At 38.8% G+C, this 23,512-nt stretch overlaps 2 protein-coding genes across 5 annotated transcripts; one reads left to right on the plus strand and one right to left on the minus strand.

The window, feature by feature from the left end:
* Nucleotides 1-737: 737 nt before the first annotated feature.
* On the minus strand, nt 738-4,423 carry LOC136748537 (glucose-induced degradation protein 8-B homolog). 3 transcript variants are annotated; one of them, XM_066702383.1, is made up of 5 exons: nt 4,399-4,423; nt 3,140-3,267; nt 2,537-2,733; nt 2,086-2,283; nt 738-1,866 (listed from the first exon to the last, which is right to left on the minus strand). In XM_066702383.1, the coding sequence occupies exons 2-5, from the start codon at nt 3,258-3,260 to the stop codon at nt 1,693-1,695; spliced, it is 690 nt and encodes a 229-aa protein (XP_066558480.1). In that variant the 5' UTR covers nt 3,261-3,267; nt 4,399-4,423; the 3' UTR covers nt 738-1,692. The 3 variants fall into 3 exon arrangements, with proteins under 3 accessions (XP_066558480.1, XP_066558479.1, XP_066558478.1); XM_066702382.1 differs by lacking the exon at nt 4,399-4,423 and adding an exon at nt 4,020-4,106; XM_066702381.1 differs by lacking the exon at nt 4,399-4,423 and adding an exon at nt 3,904-4,035.
* A 96-nt stretch (nt 4,424-4,519) lies between these two features.
* Nucleotides 4,520-22,334, plus strand: dnajc5aa (DnaJ (Hsp40) homolog, subfamily C, member 5aa). 2 transcript variants are annotated; one of them, XM_066702384.1, is made up of 5 exons: nt 4,520-4,681; nt 16,020-16,148; nt 17,490-17,703; nt 17,983-18,154; nt 20,212-22,334. In XM_066702384.1, the coding sequence occupies exons 2-5, from the start codon at nt 16,039-16,041 to the stop codon at nt 20,313-20,315; spliced, it is 600 nt and encodes a 199-aa protein (XP_066558481.1). In that variant the 5' UTR covers nt 4,520-4,681; nt 16,020-16,038; the 3' UTR covers nt 20,316-22,334. The 2 variants fall into 2 exon arrangements, with proteins under 2 accessions (XP_066558481.1, XP_066558482.1); XM_066702385.1 differs by lacking the exon at nt 4,520-4,681 and adding an exon at nt 15,269-15,345.
* Nucleotides 22,335-23,512: the final 1,178 nt, after the last annotated feature.

Raw genomic sequence — 23,512 nt, forward strand, 5'->3', positions numbered from 1 at the left:
ACCTCCTTCTATACAAATACTCACTTCATGACTTTCTTCACATAGGAAGAGTTCGGGAAACAGAACAGCATGTCATTTACTATAGTTCATAGGTTAAGTTAAGTTAAGGGAATTCATTTTGCACTTCCTTCAGACATTTAAAACTCATGCTGGGTTTCTGTACTACATCCATTTGTGACTGGTGAAAATATCCCAGTCATTTTAGAATATGAAAGCAAGAATTGCACAAAGAGAACATGTTGAGGGAGTAGTTCAACATGTGACACAATGTTACTCTTGAGGGTTAACCCACACATTTCAAGCCGTTCTTGACCGTACTTGTTCCTATCTGGGGTAAGCAGCCTCCCATTGATACTTAAACAAACTGGCTTCTTAACCAGACTAGAATGTATAGCTTATAGGTTGTAGGTGACAGATAGATACTCAAAAGTTTGAAGTAATCCGTTTCCTCATCTAAATGAAATACTCATTTATCAGTAAATTATCTTCAGATCTTTCCTGCTCGGCTTGACATCTGAAAGAAATGTATACCAACGTGTGTAGTATTTTATATTCCCACTAATAATACTATGTTGCTGATATTATTTTCTTTTTCACTTATAGACCACTTCCATTCAAAAGTAAAAATGTTTGGTAGTTGCTTTTGGATTCTGAAGGGGCCCCATCTAATGCTGAAAATGTTAATGACCTGTAGACTGTACGAAAGTTAGTTAGAGTATAAATTAAAATGTCCACTCTTTGTTCACTTTTTTCAAAAGAATCATTTATTTAATATCTGTAAATCTGATTGCAAAAACTTACTAACCGGGATGATTATATTCTCTGTAGTCACATTATAATCTGTTTCTATACAATAAAACCTATGATGAAATGAACAGTAAATTCCTGCAGTAAGTAAAAAGTATTACAATGCATTGAGAATTGTTTAACATATAGTGGGCATGAGCAGATCCCTAGTACCCTTCATAACAAATATTACAAAAAAAAAATGACGACCTTGCATGCTTATGTTCAGCAAAAAGCAAATTAGCAATGAAGTGTTTGAGAACAATGAATGGCATTCTTTACTATCATTTCCTCTAGTATTTCACACCTCTATATGACTGCTGCTTGTTTTAAGAAAGGTTTCAGAGTTTTGACTAAAGATGCCAAAAATTCCCCACCATTTTGTATATTACACAAGACACCGTGATCTGAAAGATGTCCGATCCCTTATTCAGGGGCCTAATTTAGGCTTAAAAATACATGAATACTGTATGTACACATCTTCATCTCCACACTTGATAATCTGAAAATGTAAAGTGGCTTTTAAACCAAGTAGTTAAAAAAAAATCAAATTAAAAAAGCAACACTAAACAAAACAAAACGATAAGTGATTGATACTTTAAAGGATAATGAGCTTTCCTTACTCCTCATCTAAAACCTCAGGTAACGACCAGTAACTTGAATGTGCAGGAAATGTAGCAACTGTTGAACTTCAGTGTCTGAACATGTCATTTTTGGCCTTATAACTGAGATATCACTTTAAAATTCAACAATCTAGGTGCACAACCGATTTATTAAGTTCTCTCATAAGCAAAAAATAATAATATATATATATATATGGTCCAGTCACAGACTGATTATAAATAGGAGGAAAAGCATAGGTGTCCTTTTTTTAGTCCCCAAAGTGCGTTTGCCCCAGTCTTCACTTTACTTGGGATCTTCGATTGTTCCCTTGCTGAGGTCAGTCATTTTAGGATATTTGACTTTCTTCTGGTCTAGTTCGTTCTGAGCCCATAGTAACAATTTCAGTAGTTTTGCAAGCTTAGGTGTCGACTCTCGGTTTTCATAGTCTAACACAGCCTGGTTAACTTCACTCCATACCTACAGAGAAAATTCAAACAGAAAACATTTAACTCTTGCTTTTTATTGTTTCACCTCTTATAGAATTAATTATCCAAATACAGTACAGCATCCTTCACAACATTTAAAAACATAAAAAATATGGAGAATTTATAAACATGTCCCCCAACTTTTCAGCATTTACTTTTACTTAATTCATTGCAATGAAGGAATGACAGCAAGGTTTCTTTTTTCTTTTACCTTCTGCCGCTGCATCATGTTGAGCAGGTCCCCGAAGGGCGACTCCTCGGGGTTGTCAAAAGCGAGCAAGGCCAGGGTTCGCTCCATCTCCGTGAGGCACTCCCGGCTCTCCTCCCCCTGCTCCGCTAGCTGTGTCTGAGCGAACTCTAGGGCCGCCTCAGTCTCCCGCTGGCGGATCAGCTCGATCAGATGCTGTTGCTGGGAATTCATCATGGCAGGAGAAAATCAAACTATTATCCACTTCCTGAGATGAATGTGTCATTACTCTCAAATTGTTTTTCCTACTGAAGTAGACATTTTTCTTTTAATAAAACATGTATTTTGTTTGTTCTAGTAACCAAACTGTGCAGTAAACACAGTACACAAGCAAAATGTCAGAATTTACCGTACCTTTTGATATATACCCCCCCCCCCCCCCCCCCGTCCCATGGCAAAAACTTTACCGACTTACCTGCAGATGAAAGTAGAGATAGCGATTTGTGTCCAACAACTCTGGGTGCAAACTGTTAATGAGTGCAATCGCTTCTTGAATCTGTCCTTTCAGGATCATCTCCCGGATTTTTATTCGCTCGTCGAGGGAATCAAGGTCTATGCTGGGTTCAATTCCCGACTCCATCCTGAACTTTTCAGCTGCTTCCTTAAATCCCTCTACAAAGGAAAAAACAATCCTGCTTGAGATTTCCATTTTTAATGATTAAACCAGATGGGAAAACGTGATGCCTGTGACACAGTACTCCAATTACCTGCCATCGACACAATGGTCTCTTTTAAACCTAGAACAAGATATTCTAAACATTGGATGGTTTTAATTATTTACTAACAGTGCTACAAAAGTATGATCATGTAATAATTAGTTTCTATACACACTTCACTTCACAAGACACTCCACACACAATTCATAACAGGACTAGATTAATGCGAGTGGAAGTGTGTGATCTAAGTTTCATTTTAGATTAAAAAGTCAGCATACAGGCCCGTGAATAACTGATGTATTGCACTATTGAATTAGAAAATATATATAGTCTCGGCAACACCAGCAAACTGAAATCTTTACCTGTTACTAAATAATTCATAATGAGCCGATTCATGTCGGCTCTCTGTATGTGCACATTATTGAGTTTGTCCATCCACTCATCTTTCGTTATATCCTCTGGCTTTTCCGCATAACTCATCATGAATATTCTGAAAGTGAACAAAAAAAGCATATGTAAGTCATATCAAGTTCACATAAAACAATGCGATTAGTCACTAGCTGATCAAACATGTCACCTTCTTCATGACTGCCTGTATGTTGCATCCACCTGAACGCCAGTGTTTATGATAAAGCAGTACTGTGCACAGACCCAAACAAGCAGCTGGAAAAACACTGACGTAATAGGTGCATATCGCTCTCCTAAACATGTTCTACAGTTATCGATCATCTTACATGTCATGATCCATTTATGCTTTACTTTTAACCCTTTCAAATAGTTGACAGCCGATTTCAGACCATGCAAACTTGAAGGAATTAAGCGGAGGGTGCGTATCAATAAGACAGTCGGCATACTTTGCTATATCTAGTCACAGAACTGGACATGTATCATTCCCCACCATGCAAATACATCCATAAACACGAAAGCATGTTTGTGCGTCTGTACAGAAATCGGAAATATGTCGGCGACACCCTGTATAATAAGGCCACACAATTAAATCGCCAGCTGCAGCCACAACAAAAACAAGCGTACACCGCCGACCACTCAAAACATTGAGGCCTCGGCCGCCGGAGAAAACATTGCAGCCTGTCGAGCATCACAGAACAGCGGGCTTTGCGATATATACCCTTGCAGACGCCTGTGCATCAGCGAAAAACCGACAGACGATATTCACGTCGTCGCTTCGCAATATCAAAGCTCAGGTCCCTACTGGATTAGTCCGTTGCGGCATTAAATTGATACCTGAAATATGCTGCTTTCTCTCCGCAGCAGCTGTGTGTGAGCAGGGCCGCCGACAAATCACGCGAGAAGCGGCGACCACCGGACGAGAGTTCACCGGAGCGCCTCGGTGATTGGCTGGCCAGTGCGAGCGAAACAGCATGACGTCACGTTTATGTGTCTGGACGCGTTTGACGCACACCGAGAGGGGTGATTTTTTAAAGCAAATATCGGTGTATGTTTCACTTTAATTAAGGTAAATATCCCAGACATTTCCAAATAAATGCGCAGTTCTTCAGAGTGCGTTATTGCAACCGGTATCCACAACACCGCGAATTAAAAAAAAAAAAGACGATTGAACCAGTTCTGTCATAAATTAAATAGATGAAGTTGGTGTTCTTACCCGTTTATGTCATCTTTCCAAATGTTTTATTGTGTCCTTTTAATCTACACAAATAAAGCCCCTTCCTTCTAGGGGGTGTGCGCGCGTCAGTGACGTCACTCCCCCGGCGCCGGGGTGCGCGCACGTCCTGCGTGACCGGGGACGGAGGGAGAGCTCTGCAGCTGCCCGTGCTCGCTCTTGCTCTTGCTCTTGCTCTTGCTGGGGATGCAACCATAATTCAAAAGCGTTTATCCAGCCAGATCCTGCACCGACCGAGACACGACCCGCCGAGTCTGACACAACGGTAAGAGGTGCACTTGGTCGGCTTTTGCAAAAACATGTCATCCCGTTTGCATAGCACGCTTTGCTTTATTCTGCCCTTGGATTACTGCTGACTGTGGTCTTGCCTAGTAACCAATATGGATGCTGCTGCTGCTGCTGCTGCTTTTGATGCAGCACTCAGATTAGCCGCTTTAAATCCATTCTGTCAAACGATGGGGGGGGGGGGGGGGAATAAAATAAACACAATCCTGTTGAACGCAGATGATTTGCTTTTGGCTTCGCTCACCTTTCCCCCCCATTCGCTTCAACTTTGAAGGCTTTCGCTGTTTTTGTGGGTTTTCTCCCTGCTAATAGTTTTAAAATAAATCTGGAAGCCTCGATGATGTCGATGGTGTTAGAAATCAGCGATTCATTCACTCGTTTTCTTAAATACAGTGGATTAAGGTAATGCTTACGATTGACGGTGTGTTATTCAAGCCCAGGGTCTGTTTGAATGCGTGTGATGTGAACGGGAGCTGGATCGCAGATCACGTTTGGCTTTTCTTACGATCAGGCGCAGTATTTTTCCCATTGCAAAAAAGCCAGGCGTGAGGGATCTCAGAGTAGACCTAATCCTAGGCCATGGATCACACTTCATGATTAGTTAAGCTTTATGTATTAATAGATGAAATGCATTCAATCATAATCTATCTATATATTTTATTTTTTTAACGTACAGTTACAATTTACATTAAACGAATGAACCTTTCTGTCTGTGACGTATGACTTTGAGCATTCATGCGTTCCATTGTATTTTCTTTCATTTTCCCTCTTTATAATAATCGTGAAGTAATTCTTTGATATGTCGTTTCTCCTGGCTCACACGGAAGGCCACTTGATTTTCAGAAAAGTCCACATTATATATTGTATTTTTGTTTTAGTTAAATAGCATTACCCAAGTGTTTAGGCATTTGGAAGTAATGGGAAATGGTACAGTCAATCCCCCAAATAAACACATACACATAAATAAATAACAACCTGTTCCAGCATGATTTAAAATGAGTTATTTCACAAAAGTGTGCGTTGTAGCCCTTAGCCCTGAAGAGGATTTCTAGGCCAAGCTGTGGTCAACTGCAGTAGTAGTTGAGGTGTGTGTATGTAGGCTATGTGCGCACTGGATGAGGGTGTTATGAGGCTGTGGTTAAAATTTGGTTTAACCCTATGTTTAACCATTTTAACCATTGCTTGTTTCCTTCCTTGCTTGTTTGAGCAGCACTATGTAGCCTAAGTATTGGAAGGAACTTGCTGCAAGACTCACTGAAGTACAAGCACATCTTCAGCAAAAACAGGCCTTTAGTGAGATTAAAGCAACATTCCTGTAAGAAACTAATTGAGAGCACTTTTTGTTTTCATAGGTTTTAGACCCACACGCTCTGGGATAAAAACATTTCTTATATACAATTTTAGCATCGCAACATCTCATCTCCCCAAAAAAACCTGAATACTGTGCCTCCGTACAGTGCGTAGTTTTACAAGCATTTATTCTCCTTCTATACAGTGACATTTTACTGGTCTAAAATTCAATAACACCTTCTTTTCTGGTGTTAATTTTCTTCAAGTCAAAGGTGCTAAAGCCTGACTGAGTCACTGCAGCCTAGAGACTTGTACTGGAATAGATGATTTCACTGCAATGATCTCGTCAAGACATGATTATAGATTGGTTCAGATGTAAAGTGTATTGTCACTGTGTAGGCTCGGGCACTGCAGAGATGTGCAGAATACTCTCTTAAAATAAGGTAAGCATTGTTAATGTGACATTTGTATTAATCTTCTCTAAAAGGAATACGCTATCATGTTGTGCCTTCTTTATTTCTTGTTACATTAACTCATTCTGATAATTAAGTACAGAGACTCTCTAAAGAGCAGTGAACATCATTTTTTTACATTAAAATGTTTAGTAGAGTAACTGATTCTAAATGAAATGTACTATAGAGGTGTGAGGGAGTTATGCCTCAAAATAGGAGTGTTCGTTACATCTTTCTGGATTTATCAGGACACTGGGGACCAGAATGTATTGCATGTCTGTTAGCATCCCAAATCTTACATTTATAGCATATCCATTTCATAGAAAGGTCTTTTATATTTCAACAGTGAGCAGTTGCTCTGCAGAAAGCAGACTAACAGGAGAATTTGATCAACATATCAGTGTTATATTAAGATATTTTAATTTGATAAGAAGTAAAAGTGGTATTATATGCTTTGTTTGTCTTGTTTTATGGAAGATGTTTCCAAATGTTTTATCCTGTGGGATTCTCCTAAACATTTGAAGGACATTTAGTTTGCTTTGCAAATAAGGCCTTATTTACAACACATTATACTATTGCAATAGAAGCATGTTTGTTATGCATCACTCCCAGATAAAGAAACTGAATGTTTTTATTTGTGTCCCCAGATCTAATCTTTAATAAAATCTGTTACGCTTCTTTTATGCAAACAGGCATGCCATTTTTTGGGATCTGGAAGGTCACAGTGCACCATATATAAACAGAAGTAGTTGTTCTAAGCTTCATATTTTGTATGATGTTTATTTAACTAAAAGTTTGGTTATTCATACATTATGTAATCGTATGAATGAACTATGGGTATAGCTTTCGAATATCCCTTCAATTTGTTTTAAATTGTGTAGCCTGACAGATGCCAGGAATGTTTAAATACATTTAATTTGACTTACTATTGGATAAGTACAGTTTGTATTGATACCCATAGCAGTTACTGTTTTGTAGAAAAAGGATTGATGCTTACCCCATTAGCTAATTAATTAAAGTGCTGTGGATGCTTTTAATTCTCTTACAATGCTTTAAAGAGTCCATTTGGTGTTGGTGGTCAATGGCTGAACCCAAAGCTTGGACATGAGGTAAAATGTGGGTCAGTGTAGTACAAGAAGATGACGTTCTGTGAGTTATGACAGATGTCTGACTCAGAGTATGAACTGTTTTTATGTTGTGATTATGACATCATTAGCATCATGGGGGAGGGGGTGAGGATCACTCGGCTGGATTTGGAGTAGGGCCGATTTTAATATGCCTCGCAGGCTGACCTGCTGTATACAAAGGGTGCGTGCTGTGATATAAGATTGAATGTTGTTTTTTCCCTCCCCTTATCTAATTTCTGCTCTGTGCTCAAATGTTTATTTTGGATTTTTTATTTACATTTGCTTTAAAAGTTTCTCATTCCCACTCTTATGACAATCTAATCCGTTTGCTAGAGATCAGAGATCAACTTGCTCAACCTATATCATAGTAAGGTCTCTCTGTATTTTATCATCGGTGAAGCACCTGCTTGTAGCAGTAACCCAAGCATGTCCACAGATGGGTAATTGAATTTTGCACAGCAGAGTGGGAATCAATCATTTGAAATCCTTATTGAAAATGTAGCATTAGTTTATCCCCGTGTTTTTTTTTATTTTTTTATATCAAGCCAGACTCTTAAAACATGCATGAAACGCTTAAAAGATACTCTGATCTTATCACTACACAAACTTAGAAAAGTGAGTTTCATCTGAACACATCATGTATAAGAAGAGATTTTTCCCAGCCTTTGTATGCTGTATTCAGGCCTAGGAATGCAAAATCGTACGTTTACTTAATAAGGCTTAGTCACTTCACATCCCCTGCTTATTTATTTATGTGTATGCCTCCAAGAAAATGTTCTTCTAGGTGTTTTTTATGCCATAATTAGGCACTTTATAATCTTATGTAGTTGTTTAAAATGTCAGTAAAGCTTTCTGAGAAAGCAGCAGGAATAATTGCTCTGGAATAAACAAAAACAGAGCCATACAGTTTGGTACTGAATAACAAACTGAAGGATCATAACACAAAAAAGGAAGGCTATCAAGCAGAGATTCCCAAAGAATAACTTCAGTGGATCTATAAGTTTAATTTTTGTACCATTTCCCCTGCCTTAGTATGCCCCATTACATTGAATCAAACTTGTGTGGATGCCGAAGGGTTTAAAAAGACGATTACCAACTTGTGCTACACCGAAATAGAGAATTTAAACCCAGATATGGACTATAAAATGCTTTATTTTTATTATTATTGAAAAGTGTTAATGCAGCAGCATAGAAAGACTGAGTCTAGGCAGCTGTGTGTACCTGTAGGGCGTAATGAGGTGATCATATTACACTTTATTGATTTTAATTGAGGTCCACCCACAGTGCAAGCTTTAGGGTTAATAGGTTTTAGTGGAAACGCTTTGTCAAGGCCGACCAATAGAAAAGGTTATAATCCTATTTGTTTTTGACTTTCTCATCATGTTTATTTTGTGACTGGAACTGCATATAGAAGTGTCTGATATTAATAGTTTTTTGCTCATTTCCAGATGAGAGAAGTCATATTTAAATATTTGTCATCTCCATTACTGTATGGTTGAAATGTCGATGTTCTGCATTAGTCTAAACAATGGGAGGAAGATTTTTGTATATGTAAGACTTCAGTTTTGTCAAAATATGAAATGATCACATAGACCTTCAACACTGCACTGTACAGCCATCAATGGAAAAAGCTCTACTGCTTTCTGTGATACCTTCATATCAGTATCTGAATTTACAAGATCTAACGACAGTGTTAATCAGAAGTTGTGAAGTATTCCAAATACATTGAAGTTACAACTATTTCTTAATTTACATTATGGTGGTGGAAGCATTTTATAGGTCTTGTGACAGTCATCCATCTGTGCTTTGCAGAAGTTATTAATCACACCACCTGACTTCTAGTCTTTGTGTTTAGTGGCTCGTGGCTTTTCTAAATGCCCAAAAGAAGAAAAAATGCAACTAAATATAATTGGCTTTGTCATGGCAAGTGAGCAGACCCTGATTTTGTCCATGGAGTGCAGATCGTAAAATTGATTGTAACCACAGCCTCGATGTACAACAGCGGAGGGTGGAAATACTGATGGGGGTGTTAGGAAAGGTGCTTCCTGATGCGAGTTGGTTAATGAAAGTGATGACAGCTGTTTGAGCAATAGCATCTGGAGAGGATTCATAGAGAATTGTCACTCATTCTTGGGATGTCGGTGTATATCGTCTTCCCATCACCACCAGTAGCTGTACCCTGTAACAGAAGATGACGCTTAAGCTGCTGTAAGTCTCAGCCATGTCTCTCATTTTGTTGTGGGTTCAGCAAATTGAAACCAAGGCCTTTTCAGCTGTTCATTAATATATTTTATGATTTGATTACTATCAATAGTTAAGACTTTTGCATCAATTAATTGTCAGTGAAAATGTTCATAATGTTTGTTGCCTTCTCACCCCTATTGGCCAGTTTCACCGACTAGGAATAGCCTACCTGAAATAACATTGGGTGGTTCAAGACTACCTCTCATCTGGATCTGTAAGACAAGCCCTGTGTGTATTTGAGCCCCCATCCCTCCCCTGCCTTGAATGTTGAGATTATCATTTGCTTCACTTTTTATAGACTCTACTAGAAGGCTTTTATTGTTTTCAATTATATTTCTCTCACCCCCAAGTGGCATGAATCGGAGAAGGTAAAAGAAATCTCAATTATGTACGTCTTCAGTTGGTTTATTCATTTACTAGCAATCTTGCACAGTAACCCGCTGCATCATACAGCCTATCACTGCAGTATGTTTTGTTTAACACTTTTTGTTTTTTAGAAAACCCAAAGTATTCTGCAGTTAAAACCATGATAACACTACACGTTTCACAAAGTTATTAAAAAAGTCACTCTTGTAGATTTTGCTACTGCCATTTCCATTTCATTCAAGCTGCTAATGCATTTCATTTTGCTGTCTTGACAACCCAAGAATTAAGACCAGTTTTAAATCTTTTTTTTTTTTTTTTGGGTTTAAATCGTTTTGAAATTGCAATGTATTTTATGGGGACGCAAGAAAAAAAAGGCAATTGTTCTTTGAAAACTGCTCATACAGTATTTTAATTGTACTTTGTGCTGCCAGATATTTCAAAGATTAGATTGTTCTCAATCAGTGTTCTAGAGAGGGCTTCTACCATAAAAGGCACCTGTGGCAAATTTAAACTAGAGCTCTAGATATCTTAGACAAGAGGCCAGATTCCCCCTTACAAGTTAAGCCTTACAGCAGGCCTTGGAGAGAGTTCAGTGTATTCAGTACTGTAGATGCACGAATCAGACTCGTAGTAATTTGCAGACAGTCAGTGTTTTAAAGACACTTAACCGTGGAGCGGGGTTTAGATGGTGAAATACTGTTAAGGAGTCTACCTAACTTTAAGATAATGTTACTTTAGTCACATCTTCAATATTATTTATATGTAGATACCATAAGTGCTCAGCACATTGCAGAATGACAGATAAATTAGCTTAAATATAGATGTAGTATATCTAATTGTAGTCCAACTTATGTGTCTGTCCAATGGAGATCGACCTATGGTCCTATGAATCTATACTTTTTCCTCTTTGTTGATTATTCAAATGAGGCACATTTTAAAACTAAATCATGTGAACACAGAGAACAAATACATTGATTATATTATCCTAAAGACTACTATAATCATTACAAGGTTTTAAATGTCTAGATGGTCCTCCCCATGTTTTTTTCTTTCATTGTATGTTGGGGGGTGGAAACTATATTCAGATTTGAAACCTGAGTTGCTGTTTAGGGTTTTTTATGGTGAAAGCGTTTTCCTTTGAGTAACTTGTATGCAGAAATGTTCACAACTGGGGGTTTGTATCTCACTATGCAATATAATGTGTATCGTTTTCCCCCTCCTATATTTTTATATCATTGCTCTAACTTGTATTTTGTATTTTCAATTTTTGGAATGGTCACTTATCAGAGAAATGGCCGATATTTCCACCAGCTTTCCCAAAGGTCCTGAAATATGCAACTGTCCAGGAACAGGGATGTTAATCCTTAGAAAACTCCACACCCGATACAGCACTGCTACAGTGAAGGGGGTGTTATAAAGGTTAACATAACTGAGGAAGCAGGGTCTTGTCACCATAATGGTAATGTGATGCTCTTCTCACATGCTGAGGGGCATCTGATTGGATGTTGCCTACTTGAAGACCAGACTGAGATAGCATAGCACTGTTTAGGGGAGGTTAGGGTTAAATGTTTTGAACTGGGGTGATTTTTGCTGACGACCAGCTGCTTTAATTTCGTGTGGCCGCCCATCAAAAAGAAAGGTCGATAGCAGCTCCACCAACTCCACTGCGCTACACCGACTTCACTGCGCCTCGTAAGGAAACTGCTCTTGGGGGTGGGAAGCTATATTTCTCCTGTAATAGTGGTAATCAAAATCAAGATGCATCTCAAACTCTGCAAGTCTTGAGTTCCTATTCAAGGACATAGTCACATGAATACCTCCCCTTCCAAACCAAAAGTGGTTTAATTTTGTATCTGGGCAGCCTCATTTTTTGTAAATATAAATTGTACTTCCTCAAAACACCAGGAAGATATGTTTCAAGAATGCACAATTGCAGTTAAGGCCTCATTTTTGTTTCATGGTTTTCTGCACAAAATCACTTTACATCGATGGACAGCAATAATTGGGGATTTGGAGGAGGAAGGAAAATGCAGGAAATGAAATGGGAGTGAATGAGAGCCAACTGCCACGGGCTAAAAGCAAAGGGAGGTCATTTTGCTTAATGGGAGGACCCTGGTTTGAGTGTTTGAGAGTGGAGAAGTGAGCATATGGATCAGAGAAAAGAAAGGGCTTTGGAGTTGAGTTGATCAGCTGGTTGGGGTAACCTGGTAAAGAAGAGCTTAGGAGGCGTTTCGCACAGGCGTTTAGGACAGAAACCTTGAGGGGCATGCGCAGAAGAGGCCTGCATGGGGGCTGTGTAAAGCAGTTGCGGTAGTAAAAGCAAATGGATGACTGCCAGGTGGACGTGGTTTGCTTTAAAGGCTGCTGTTCCCCGGTGGTGACAATGTAGCAGCTTATTAGATTACTGCAAACCTGACTCGACCCTCGGCTGGCTAATACTGCCTCCAAAACGGAAAAACATGGATCTGCATCGAAAGAGTGCTTACTACTTTTATGTATTTTTTGGTTAAACAAGCTTTTCAACCAGCAACCAAATTACTGTGATAATATGCCTGTAACGATTGTCCTAGAATATTTGAAAGCCCATTTTGTTTCCAGGGCCGTGCACTGTGGTCCACTTGTTTTCAAAACTGAATATTTGAAAGATGTCATGATGTATAAGTTAACAGATAAAAGATTTAAAACGGTGCTATTGATGTGAAATGAATGGCAAGAGACTAGGTTTGATGCACGAAACAAACAAAACGTAATCCAGCAGCAACCCAAGGCTATTATGTTATGTGTGGTGCTTTATGCAGTCCTGATGTCACTCCTAATTGCCTTGAAGCAGTTACAGAGAACTGAAGGTCGCTTACGAATTCACTTAAATTGCCCTGGTACATTCGGTATTAGTATATTTCGGTCTGGCTGTCTTCCTGTTTTCAGGATACACAACCTTTTTTGGAATAAAGCTGATCTCATGCATTAAACAAGCTTGTGTATATATATATATATATACTGAAATCCTGTGTTCACAATGTAAATTGCACTCTCGTTTTACTAAGCATCCACAGTGTAATGTGCTGTGTGTGCCTCTTTCAGGGCAGACTGTGATAATGAATTGTCTCATTAACTGAAGCAGTTTTCCTCTTGGCAGTTGCAAGTCTTGCACAATAATAATCGCTGGATTGGTAGGAAATGTTTGGCTCAGTTCTACTGTACCGGCACACTGTTCTGCTGCATTTCAAGGCTGGGGCAGAGATGAATTTAGCAATAAGCAGATCTGGCATTTTGTTGAAGCTGTCACTGTTTTTGTTGCAGTTTTCTGGTGCAGTAAGATCCCATTAATTGGTCACGTTAGAAATGGTGCCCGAGATTTCACTGGCTTTTTATTTTTATTTTTTCTTCTCGTGCCTAACCAATTTCGCAAATGATTCGGGCTTTCGTTTATCATTGCATTGAAGTCCCTCTACAACATTGTGGTGAGTTTTTCTTGCTTGTTGTTTGTTTTGTTTATTTTTCATGTTCTGTTATTTCCAAAAGCTTGTCCTCGGATGTTCACACATCTATGTTCAACTACCCCGAAGTAACTAACCATCTGTCAGTGATTTTGAAAGCCTGTGACAGACTAGCACAGATCTAGAAGGATGGATATGGAAGGAGACTCCAAAGCCAGAAGTGACGGGGATAGCCTGTCTGTGATATGTTATGACACCTTGGAATTTCAGATGATGGGGAAGTAAACCTGGCTGTACACTGTTTTGTGTTTTTGTTTTTTGCTGTATGACAGGCAGAGGTTAGTTTTGCTCTTTCAGACACCTCATACCTTATACATGGGTAAAGGTTTTTAAAATGCTTTTTGTATTTTTTCCCCCAGTTGACATAAGTGGGTCAGTAGAGGGGAGGGGGGGGGGTAATTTAGTTTGTCCATATGGCGCAGTGGGAAAGCCAGGGGCTTTAAAGCTGCATTGCAGGGTTGTTTCTTAGTCAGGGAATCTCCTGGAGTAATCAGGCTTAATGACCTACTGAGCTGCCATGTCTGGTAGCAGAGGAACAGAGAAACGGACATTCGTATAATTTTTATTTGTGTTTTAGTATTTTAACTTTTTTTGAATTGATGACTGTTGGTCAGTCTGGCATATAACTATTTATTATAGTTGGAAGCTATAGGATTTTGTATACATTAGAATTCGGTTGTATCTGCAGGCCTGTTTCTCATGTTTCTTGATTGATATTTCAAGTGTTTTTTTGTTTTATTCATCTGCTGTATTGACCCAGGTGATTGCTAATGTAGCACAGTTCTTGAAGACTTTTGTATTTTTCAAGGCTGCTTATGTAGGACCTCTCCCTCATGCTTTAAATACAAGGCCTTCAGCTGACAGGAAAACACAGGATTTAACTTCATCTGTGCCCTCTAGGATTTATTTCAGTTTTATTGCAGCCTGTTAGCCAGAGCCAGAATTCCCCTGCTGTACAGTGTAACTTGCTAATTCCCCTGTTTTATACATCCGAGTGCTGGAGCTATTTTGATCTCTACACTGAACAGGCGTGCGGTTCTGAAATAACCCACCATGTATCCCGATACATAGTCGGGATAATCTGTTAATTTTCCCTGACAGGCTGTCAGATTATACATTAAGATAGGGTTACACCTTTGCTGATTGGGCGGAAGGAAAAGATTGCATTTTATTTTGTTATTTTCTTTGTTATTAACTATTATTAAGATTAATTTAAACCTCAGTGCAACCCGAGATCCTTCCAGATCATATCATTGTATTTTGATATTCTCCGTAATGTAAACCGCCTGAAATGCTCAGTGATCTTTTAATTCTTGCTCTTAAATGATACATCTAGTTTAGTACCATCCATAAAAGACTAAGTATGTATGTAAATCATTTGTTTGTCTGTAGTCTTAAACCTGTGTATAAGATCTGCATTCTTCATACAGATATTACTCTACAACTCCTTAAAAACTACAATTCCAGGAGTCAAAATACCACAGGGTTAGATAACCAATTGGTCTGATGTTTTTTTTTGTTGTTGGGGGGGGTGATTTTCTCAGGTTAAGACTCAATCTGCAATAATCCTCAGATGGCTAGTCCCTGGGCTAAATCTCTGCAGAACTAAATGGCCAGGACATGAAGGATACAGGAGGCAGGAGCTGCTGGCACATTGGATGAGCCCTTGTTAGTGTCTTTCCCCCATGTGGGCACACACACATTTATACCTTTATTTTTGTGTGCATTTGCATATGACTGTAACTGTGTTCTATAACCACTATGTCACAAAGTCTGTTAATGTGCTGACCCCACAGTGCACTTTAATTTTGACTCAGAAAGTGTGATCTACGGCCACACACTCCTGTTTTGAATAAACCTGTGATTCACTGCTCTGGTTTCTCCTCCCCATTTGCTTATGTATACGGAGGATTTCCTTTGCCTCTAACAAAGTTCAAATACAGTTCACCAGTTTGTATCAAGGTGATCCAATAAACACACGTGGACTGTTTCATTGTATGCCACCATGTTTAACTGTTTAACAGCAGTTCAAGTCCAGCACATGCTACTTGAACAGACCTGATGTAGCATTTTGAATTGAATTGTGTGAATTCAGTACAGTGTTTGTACTGAAGTTTTCAGTCAGTGAATGGCCTGGGTTTGTTTAATTCCATTTTTGAATCATTCCATACCATTCCATCTGAGAAGTCTCTTCAGAGCATTTTCACTTGTCAGTGGCACACAGTAAATGGCTGACTTTTTATTTTTAAGTCTCCACAATAACACAAAATGAATCTCTCTAGCCAGAAACGTTATTGAAGGAGTTTCCTAATTTGTTGTCTAATTTGTTGTCTCTTCTCCAGATTGCCCAGAGAGTAAAACATGGCGGAACAGCAGAGGCAGCGATCCCTGTCCACATCAGGGGAGACGCTATACCACGTGCTGGGTATAGACAAGAATGCCACTCCAGACGACATCAAGAAATCTTATAGGTAAGTCGTCACGTTTGGAGTTAAAACGGTTCAGTCAGGGTTATATCTTGAGTGCAGTTTTCCAAGACACACCTGAGTAAACAGGGTTTCCCACATAAATGTAGGAAAGGTTGTGTGATACTGAATTGTTGAGGGTGGGGGGGTGCTTTCGGATGGGGTTTAGCAGTGGCTAACTAGAGTGGGGGGGCAGAGCATGTGTGCTTTTTGTAGATGTTTGGCCAGGCAGGCTGGTATAGCACCATGATTGATGACTAATTGTTCTGTAAGTGTTTGTATTTTAACTCTACAACTAAAGATTAAATGTTAAATTTGAAAATGGGCCACAAATGGGGCACAAAGTGCAGCACCACTATATCCTAAACCAAATTAAAACCCTTTAGTTTGTTCTCATTAAAAATTGAGTTTTTTTTTTTTTTGTGTTGGCAGCAGGGAATTCCTAAGAGGCACAGGTTAATGTAGTGAAAAACCAAACCAGACGTCTCATCGTACTGTAGGGACAGCTGCTGTGTGTATGAAAAGCAGAAATATAGACTTGGAGTTGTGCAGTGGAGTCCTGGATGCGCCGTTTATTCTTGTAATGCCAGCGTAGCATGAAGAATACTTTGAGCTATTGCTTAATGATGGTGTCATGGTTTAAATATTGCAGCATTTTAGGTCATTCTTTAAAATTTTAATCCACCTTTCCTTCCAGTTAATGTGATGAGAGTTTTGAGTCTTTGCATGATACAGTATGTTTGAAGTACAAAGTACTGCCTAAGGACTTGATACAAAAAGATATGCTGAGTGCTCTTCGAAAGTGCTGCCAATGTACGTGTTTCATGCGGGAAGGTCTGTTTTTAATTTGGTTATTTTCATATGTATTATTTCGTTTGTGATAAAATCCAGCAGGAGGAGACAGTGGGCTGTTTTGTCTATAAAGTGCTGGCCGTTTAGTTGGCCTTCTCCCTCTTCGTCTCCAGTAAACATTGCTGCATTTTTTGTAATTTTCCAATTGTATACATTCCAGATTAAGAATAAAAATCCCTTGACACAGTTGCACATTAACCTGCACATAGACCAAATATTCAGGGCTTTGTGGTTTTATACAATGTATGTTAAGAAGTTAAGAGCATCTTCTGGGATTCTTGTCTTCTTGTCTTCTACTTTCCCTTGAACAGAAACTGTTTATCCAGGTCTGAGTTACTGTAGTAATGCTTGCTCTGTAGATCTGAAAGGACATGCGTCTGTATTTGCTTGCCACATACACGTATTTTGAATTTCACTTGACCTTGTTTTGCATAGCGGCAAATTGTTTTATTTTTTTATTTTTTTTTCTCATCTATTCCCCCCTCCTCTTCACAGGAAACTTGCCCTGAAGTATCACCCTGACAAGAATCCAGACAACCCAGAAGCTGCAGACAAGTTCAAAGAGATCAACAACGCCCATGCGATCCTGAACGACCCCACCAAACGCAACATCTACGACAAGTACGGCTCGCTGGGGCTCTACGTAGCGGAGCAGTTCGGAGAGGAGAATGTAAATACGTATTTCGTCTTGTCCAGCTGGTGGGCAAAGGTAAGAGGATTTTTTACATCAGATCCATAGCTATCAATACTCAAGTCAGTAAATATGCCTGATATTAAAACTAATGACGAAAACCTTTACAGTATTATGAACTTGTAACACACGATCGACTTGCAAGATGATAAAACCGCTGATATTTGTCCATGATTAGTCGTTTGTGCCTTATAGTTTAAATGGACCCAACGAGGGAGCTCGGGGTACCTGTGTGGGAGGTGTCAGGTGTGAGACGCCCCGTCCCATTTGACCCCTCTGTTCCGCCCCTCTGCGCAGGCTCTGTTCGTGTTCTGCGGCCTGGTGACGGGCTGCTACTTCTGCTGCTGCCTGTGCTGCTGCTGTAACTGCTGCTGCGGGAAGTGTAAACCCAAGCCCCCCGAGGGCGAGGAGCGGGAGTTCTACGTCTCCCCAGAAGACCTGGAAGCACAGCTACAGTCCGACGAGCGAGGTGAGCGGAAGAGTAAGCGTCCGGGTAACGTCGAATGCAGATTTAAAAGCATTAAATGCGCGCGTGTAGTGTATTTAGTTGAGGCATTTTTTAACTTGCCAGTATTACTGTAAAATCTTTATAAAAAAAATATGCAATATTAAACTTTTATTTTAAATGAAAGCTGTAAGTGTGTTAGATCTGAAATTAACATCCACTCGTAATGGAGATTTGTATTTCACTTTTTAAATTGTAGCAGTTGCACAAGTCATCATAATGTCTTATCATGTATCTAATACCATTATTACTTTACTTGTTTAGTAGTGGTAAATTAAAACACAAGTTGCATTTTTAGGCAGTAGCCTGCTTTTATGATCATCACAGATGCCACCAGCAACACTGAAAATATGTTCACTTTGTACTCGACTGGGTGGTTTTCCTGTCAACAACTGGGTATTTAAACATTTCAACAACTTTTTACGTAATTTCTTAAACCCACACTACTTCCGCCATGTTTTACTCTTTTCAAAATATGCCGATAATAAAATATGCATGTACTAATACATTTTACCCTCGTAATTTGGTATCTTCTCATTGTTTATAATGTTACATTTTCGAAAAACACAATAGGTGGCAAGGCTTTAGAGTACTAGCAGATAGATTTTCATACATTTTATTAATCTGTAAGAAGTAATTATGACATGCCATAAAATGTAATTTGTTTTAACACAGAATAGGCACGCCGTGTGGACATACAATTATTCAATAGGTTTCAAATTTAAAAAATAAACTAATGCTTAATATCATACCACGAAACACAATATAATATATTATTACACAAGTGCCAAGTTCGATTTTTCCCTAAGCAATTTTGAACTGAAGTGACTGAGACTGACTGAGAGTAAATTCTGGAACATACCGACTGAATGAGCTGACTGGATGTGCAAGTTGCAGTGGGAAGACAAACCTATTTTGTTACAAATCCGAATTTGTCAAAAACATTTAATTTAGCATTCGATGGAGTTCAGATTCGCTAAAAATGTGCGAAGTTCAATGTCAACGAATGCGGATTTGAAATTCGTCACAACCCTAGTCCATGCACATAAATGCCAGAATGCCATCGTCTTTACTGTTGTGGGTCCTGGCTCTCCACCAGAATCCATCCTACTTATCTTGGGTTAATATGTTCTATAGATCAGGGCTATTCTGTGGTTGTTGCGTAGATCCCATCAACCTCTATTCATGATTATGATGTCCTCACTAATTATGGTTTACGTTCCATGCATTGTAAGTGCCGGATGAGCTTTAGTATCAAGTTACCATTGTTCTAAGTGCTGCATAACAGACTGTATTGCCTTATCTTACCATAATCCTTTGATTCAGTATTAATTAAGGCTTCTCCCTGGTGACTTGTCAAATAAGTTAAAAGTTTATTTTCCAGAAGAGCAATCTCTCGTTGTCTGTGATTTAGTCCTTAAGGAACAGAGATCAGACTCCTTTCACCATCCTGAATCTTTTCGTCCGTGACGAAAAAGCTGATAAACAAACCTCTCCATATTCACATGACTAATTGTAATATCAGAGGGATACCAGCAGTCCCTTTTGGCTAACTTTTTCCTGTCTTTGTGTGCTTTCTGTGTTTTTTTTTTTTTTTTTTTTTTTTTTTTATCCCAGCGATTTGTAGTTATTTAGTTCTGATTTGGAAAATCAATCGATCCCCAGAAAGTGTTTTTTTTTTTCATTTTTGATTTCATGCCAGCAGAGAGGATACAATTTAAATTTACTCTCAATTAGTATTTCATAATTTGTTTTTCTGTTCTTGCATTTGGTACAGTTCTTAATATATGTAAATAAATGAGAGAAGTTACAGGTTTTGGATTGTTACGAGTGAAATATAACTGCTAGGTAAACTATATTTTAACTATTTGGAAATTATAAGATTTGACAGCTTTTTCTAGCTTTTGGTTTCATTTAGTTTTTTCACTTAATCACTGAAAAATCTTCTTGGTATAAAACGATCTGGGTGTATTTTTCTGTTTTTCCACAATTGAGACCTTGAGACCGTTTGTCTTTTGCAGAGGGAGATGCGCCGATTGTGATGCAGCCATCATCAGCCACAGAAACCACACAACTCACAGCTGACAACCACCCCAGCTACCACACCGACACTGGATTTAACTAGAGCTCCCCACCTGGCCCTGTAAATTCACTCCTTACAGTTTTGACAAGGAAACGCAAGCAAGAAAAGGAAAAAAACGACGACGACGAAATAAAAGGTCATTTCAACACTGGAACAGAGAACGCCAAGGGAGAGAGATGGGGGAAAATGAACTTTCATAGACATCTTCTGCCAATGCCGCAACAGACATCAGCATTTGTTCAATCATGAGTTTTGCCTTTTTTCGCCACTGCTCCCAAATCCTTTCCACGTCATGTGATGTTCTATAGCATGCTCTGTTTAAAGCAGTTAGGTAGGTTTTTACTTTTTATGTGTTCTAGTTTTGTGTTTGTGTGTGTGTGTGTGTGTATGTGTGTATATACACACACACACACACACACACACACACATACTTGTGATTTATTTGCAACACCGTCAATTCATGTTTTTATTTAACAATGCATTGAGAGTAAAGGTTTTGCATGCTAGCAGTCATGCTTCGATGTCCCAGAAACTACATCTACGTCAATTTTCCCCACCCAGAATCGTCCATTAATTTATGAATCCCGAAACCGCGAGGCGACATGCGTTTCTCGTTTTGTCGGGGTTTTGCTGAAAGATGTTGATGTCATGTTGTGTTCTCTGAGACCATGGCACTATCCCCAGGCTGCATGTTGTTACGCTTCAAATGTGAATTTTAGTTTGAATGAGCTAAACACCAAGGAACAGAAAAACAAAAACCTTTAGAAAGTACAATCAGTTGTTATATTTCATCCGCACAGTACAATCCATGTTTTGGTTTCTTTTCTGAACACAAAAAGGCTTTAAAACAATGCGAAGGCCTAACTAAATTGTGTTTTTGTGGACTTTCATTATCAAATGATTGTGAGCCTTTTACGGTTTTTCAAGTTACAAGTTACATTCCCTGAGGGTTAAGTAATGGGGTTCCTGAAACGAAATTTGCATTAAGCATATCCATGTCTTGCTACAGCTGCCTTTGGCAACAGTTTTTCAGTGTTTTAATGTCCTTCAAAAATTTGAACTCGCTCTCCTTCATGTTGACGGTGTCATAGTGGAACAGTCTGTGCAGGGTGGTGGGCTGGATGCGTCTTTGTCTCCGATATCACAAACACCCCCCCGGAGGTGTGACCCTAGATCTCTACACGCTTCCAGGATGCTCTCCTTCGCACAACTGCACTTCCAGTCAGGGTTTGAGATTCGAATATCAGAAGTTTAAAATCCTGTCGGGAATCCTCGGTTGCAGGAAGGAATGTAATGGCTAAACAGCTGTAGCAACATCTGTGGATCGAAGAACACTATTTTTGCGAATCCTGCTTCTTGCCCTTTTAAGTGATCAATGCCATATAATTTGTCCTGATGTCCCTATGATGACTTTAGTGCTAATTTATTTTCCTAAATACTGTATATTAAATGGAACGGAGCTTATATATACAATCAGAAGTTAAGATTTACCTGTCTGTGTTTTTCTTATGAAATAGTCAAATGACCGGAGGTTTTAATTCTTCAAAATACTATAGTATAAACGTACAGCAGCTATACTGCTTTCCATGGTTTTGCATCCATGCAGATTATGCTGTTATTTTTTTCCAAGAAACAAAATGCAGTTCTTGTTTTTTCGAGTTGAACTAAATCAATAAAGCACATGTTCAGAGTGTTGCAAATTTTGTTCACGGTTGAAATAATGCTTCAGATTTTACAAGGTGCAATAAAATGAGGAGATACTGCCACACTGGACTGGTTTTAAAATTGCCTCAATGAGAAACACTGTTGTACAACTTGACAAATCCGATCTGAAATGTTGGCCATTTTATAAAGTTGATTTTAATTAATTTAAAATCTGATAATCTCAATGTAGATGTATGGAGCATGTTGATAATTTAATCGGGAGGAGTTTAAAACAGTACCTTGTGTATACATTGTATTTAGCCTGGATTTTTATTTATTTGTTATTATAAAGCATTACAACGATTGCAGATAACTTTCTGCTCAATGGTGTACTGTCCAAATACAAGGTAAACTTGCTATTCTGTGTAATGTCTTACTTTTTCGGATATAGAGAACTGTTTGTTTGCGCCCCAGCACAATATTTGAGAGTTTGTATCGGGGTCGCAAAAAAGACGACCAAATTTGAAACAAAGTTCTTTTGCACAAGAAATAATGAAAATGACATACGGTATCAACCAAGCAAAGATAGTGGAAAAACACCAACTCTTATTATATACCTCAGTTTTAAAACAAACCTCATTCTTTTGTTTTATGTGGCTGTTCCCTGAATTCAAAGGGACCATTTGAAAATAACACAGCTTTATTTATTCAGTTACAGCACATTTTAAGGACAATTTCTGCTTTCTTTGCTTCCAGAGTTCTTTGCAGGCTGATCTCGGCAATTTATTGGCATGACTGCGTAGTTTTACATCACACAAGCTGATTTTACAATAAGCTTCTGCCACAGAGTTTGCACTAACATTATGTCAATTCAATTTTGTCCGTCTATACAAGGTGTATCAGAAGGTGCATTTGAAAGCTCTTGCCTGATTTGACTCAATGGCATGGCTATTAGTTGGCAGCATGGTCCGTTTGGATATGAATGTGGTGGCGTTCATTCGGTTAGAAACTGTAATTATTGATTGGTCTGCCACTATTGTGATCCATGGTAAAGCATACCAGGGTAAAAGCTCATTTTACCATTGCTGTTAGAGATGTTCAACTGTGTGTATGTTCAAGTTCAAATTGTCTCTTCCCTTACCTCTGAGTGCTTCCTCCAATTTGTGTAGTGAATGTGCCACTGCCCAAATATGGGCAGTTTATTTTAATATGGCCATCCTTGTTCTCTGAAAGATTTCTAAATTATCCATGTTGGTGGTAAGCAATTTAGTACTCTGAAAGAAGCAGGGTTGTCTTTATAGGTCGTCATAGCATTTGTATTGTCACACTACTTTCTCATAACAAGGTACAGGTACTATTTAAAGTGTTCTTTACTTTTTCACAACTGCTGATATCTGCTGCTTTTCATTCTTCACTGCGTCCCTTAGGAACGCTGCCATTTGTCAGAATATTTTGGATTGCTTGAGCTATTGAATCCAGTCTGTCTCTAGGGGTGGGGCAACGCAAGATGCAATCTGAAATCTTGTTAAATGCAATTACTGTACACTTATGAAATTTGAAGCCTATTGTTTCTGAGCTTTGTTGCAATGGCAAAT

The sequence above is a fragment of the Amia ocellicauda genome, chromosome 4, assembly GCF_036373705.1.
Source record: "Amia ocellicauda isolate fAmiCal2 chromosome 4, fAmiCal2.hap1, whole genome shotgun sequence".
Lineage (NCBI taxonomy): Eukaryota > Metazoa > Chordata > Actinopteri > Amiiformes > Amiidae > Amia > Amia ocellicauda.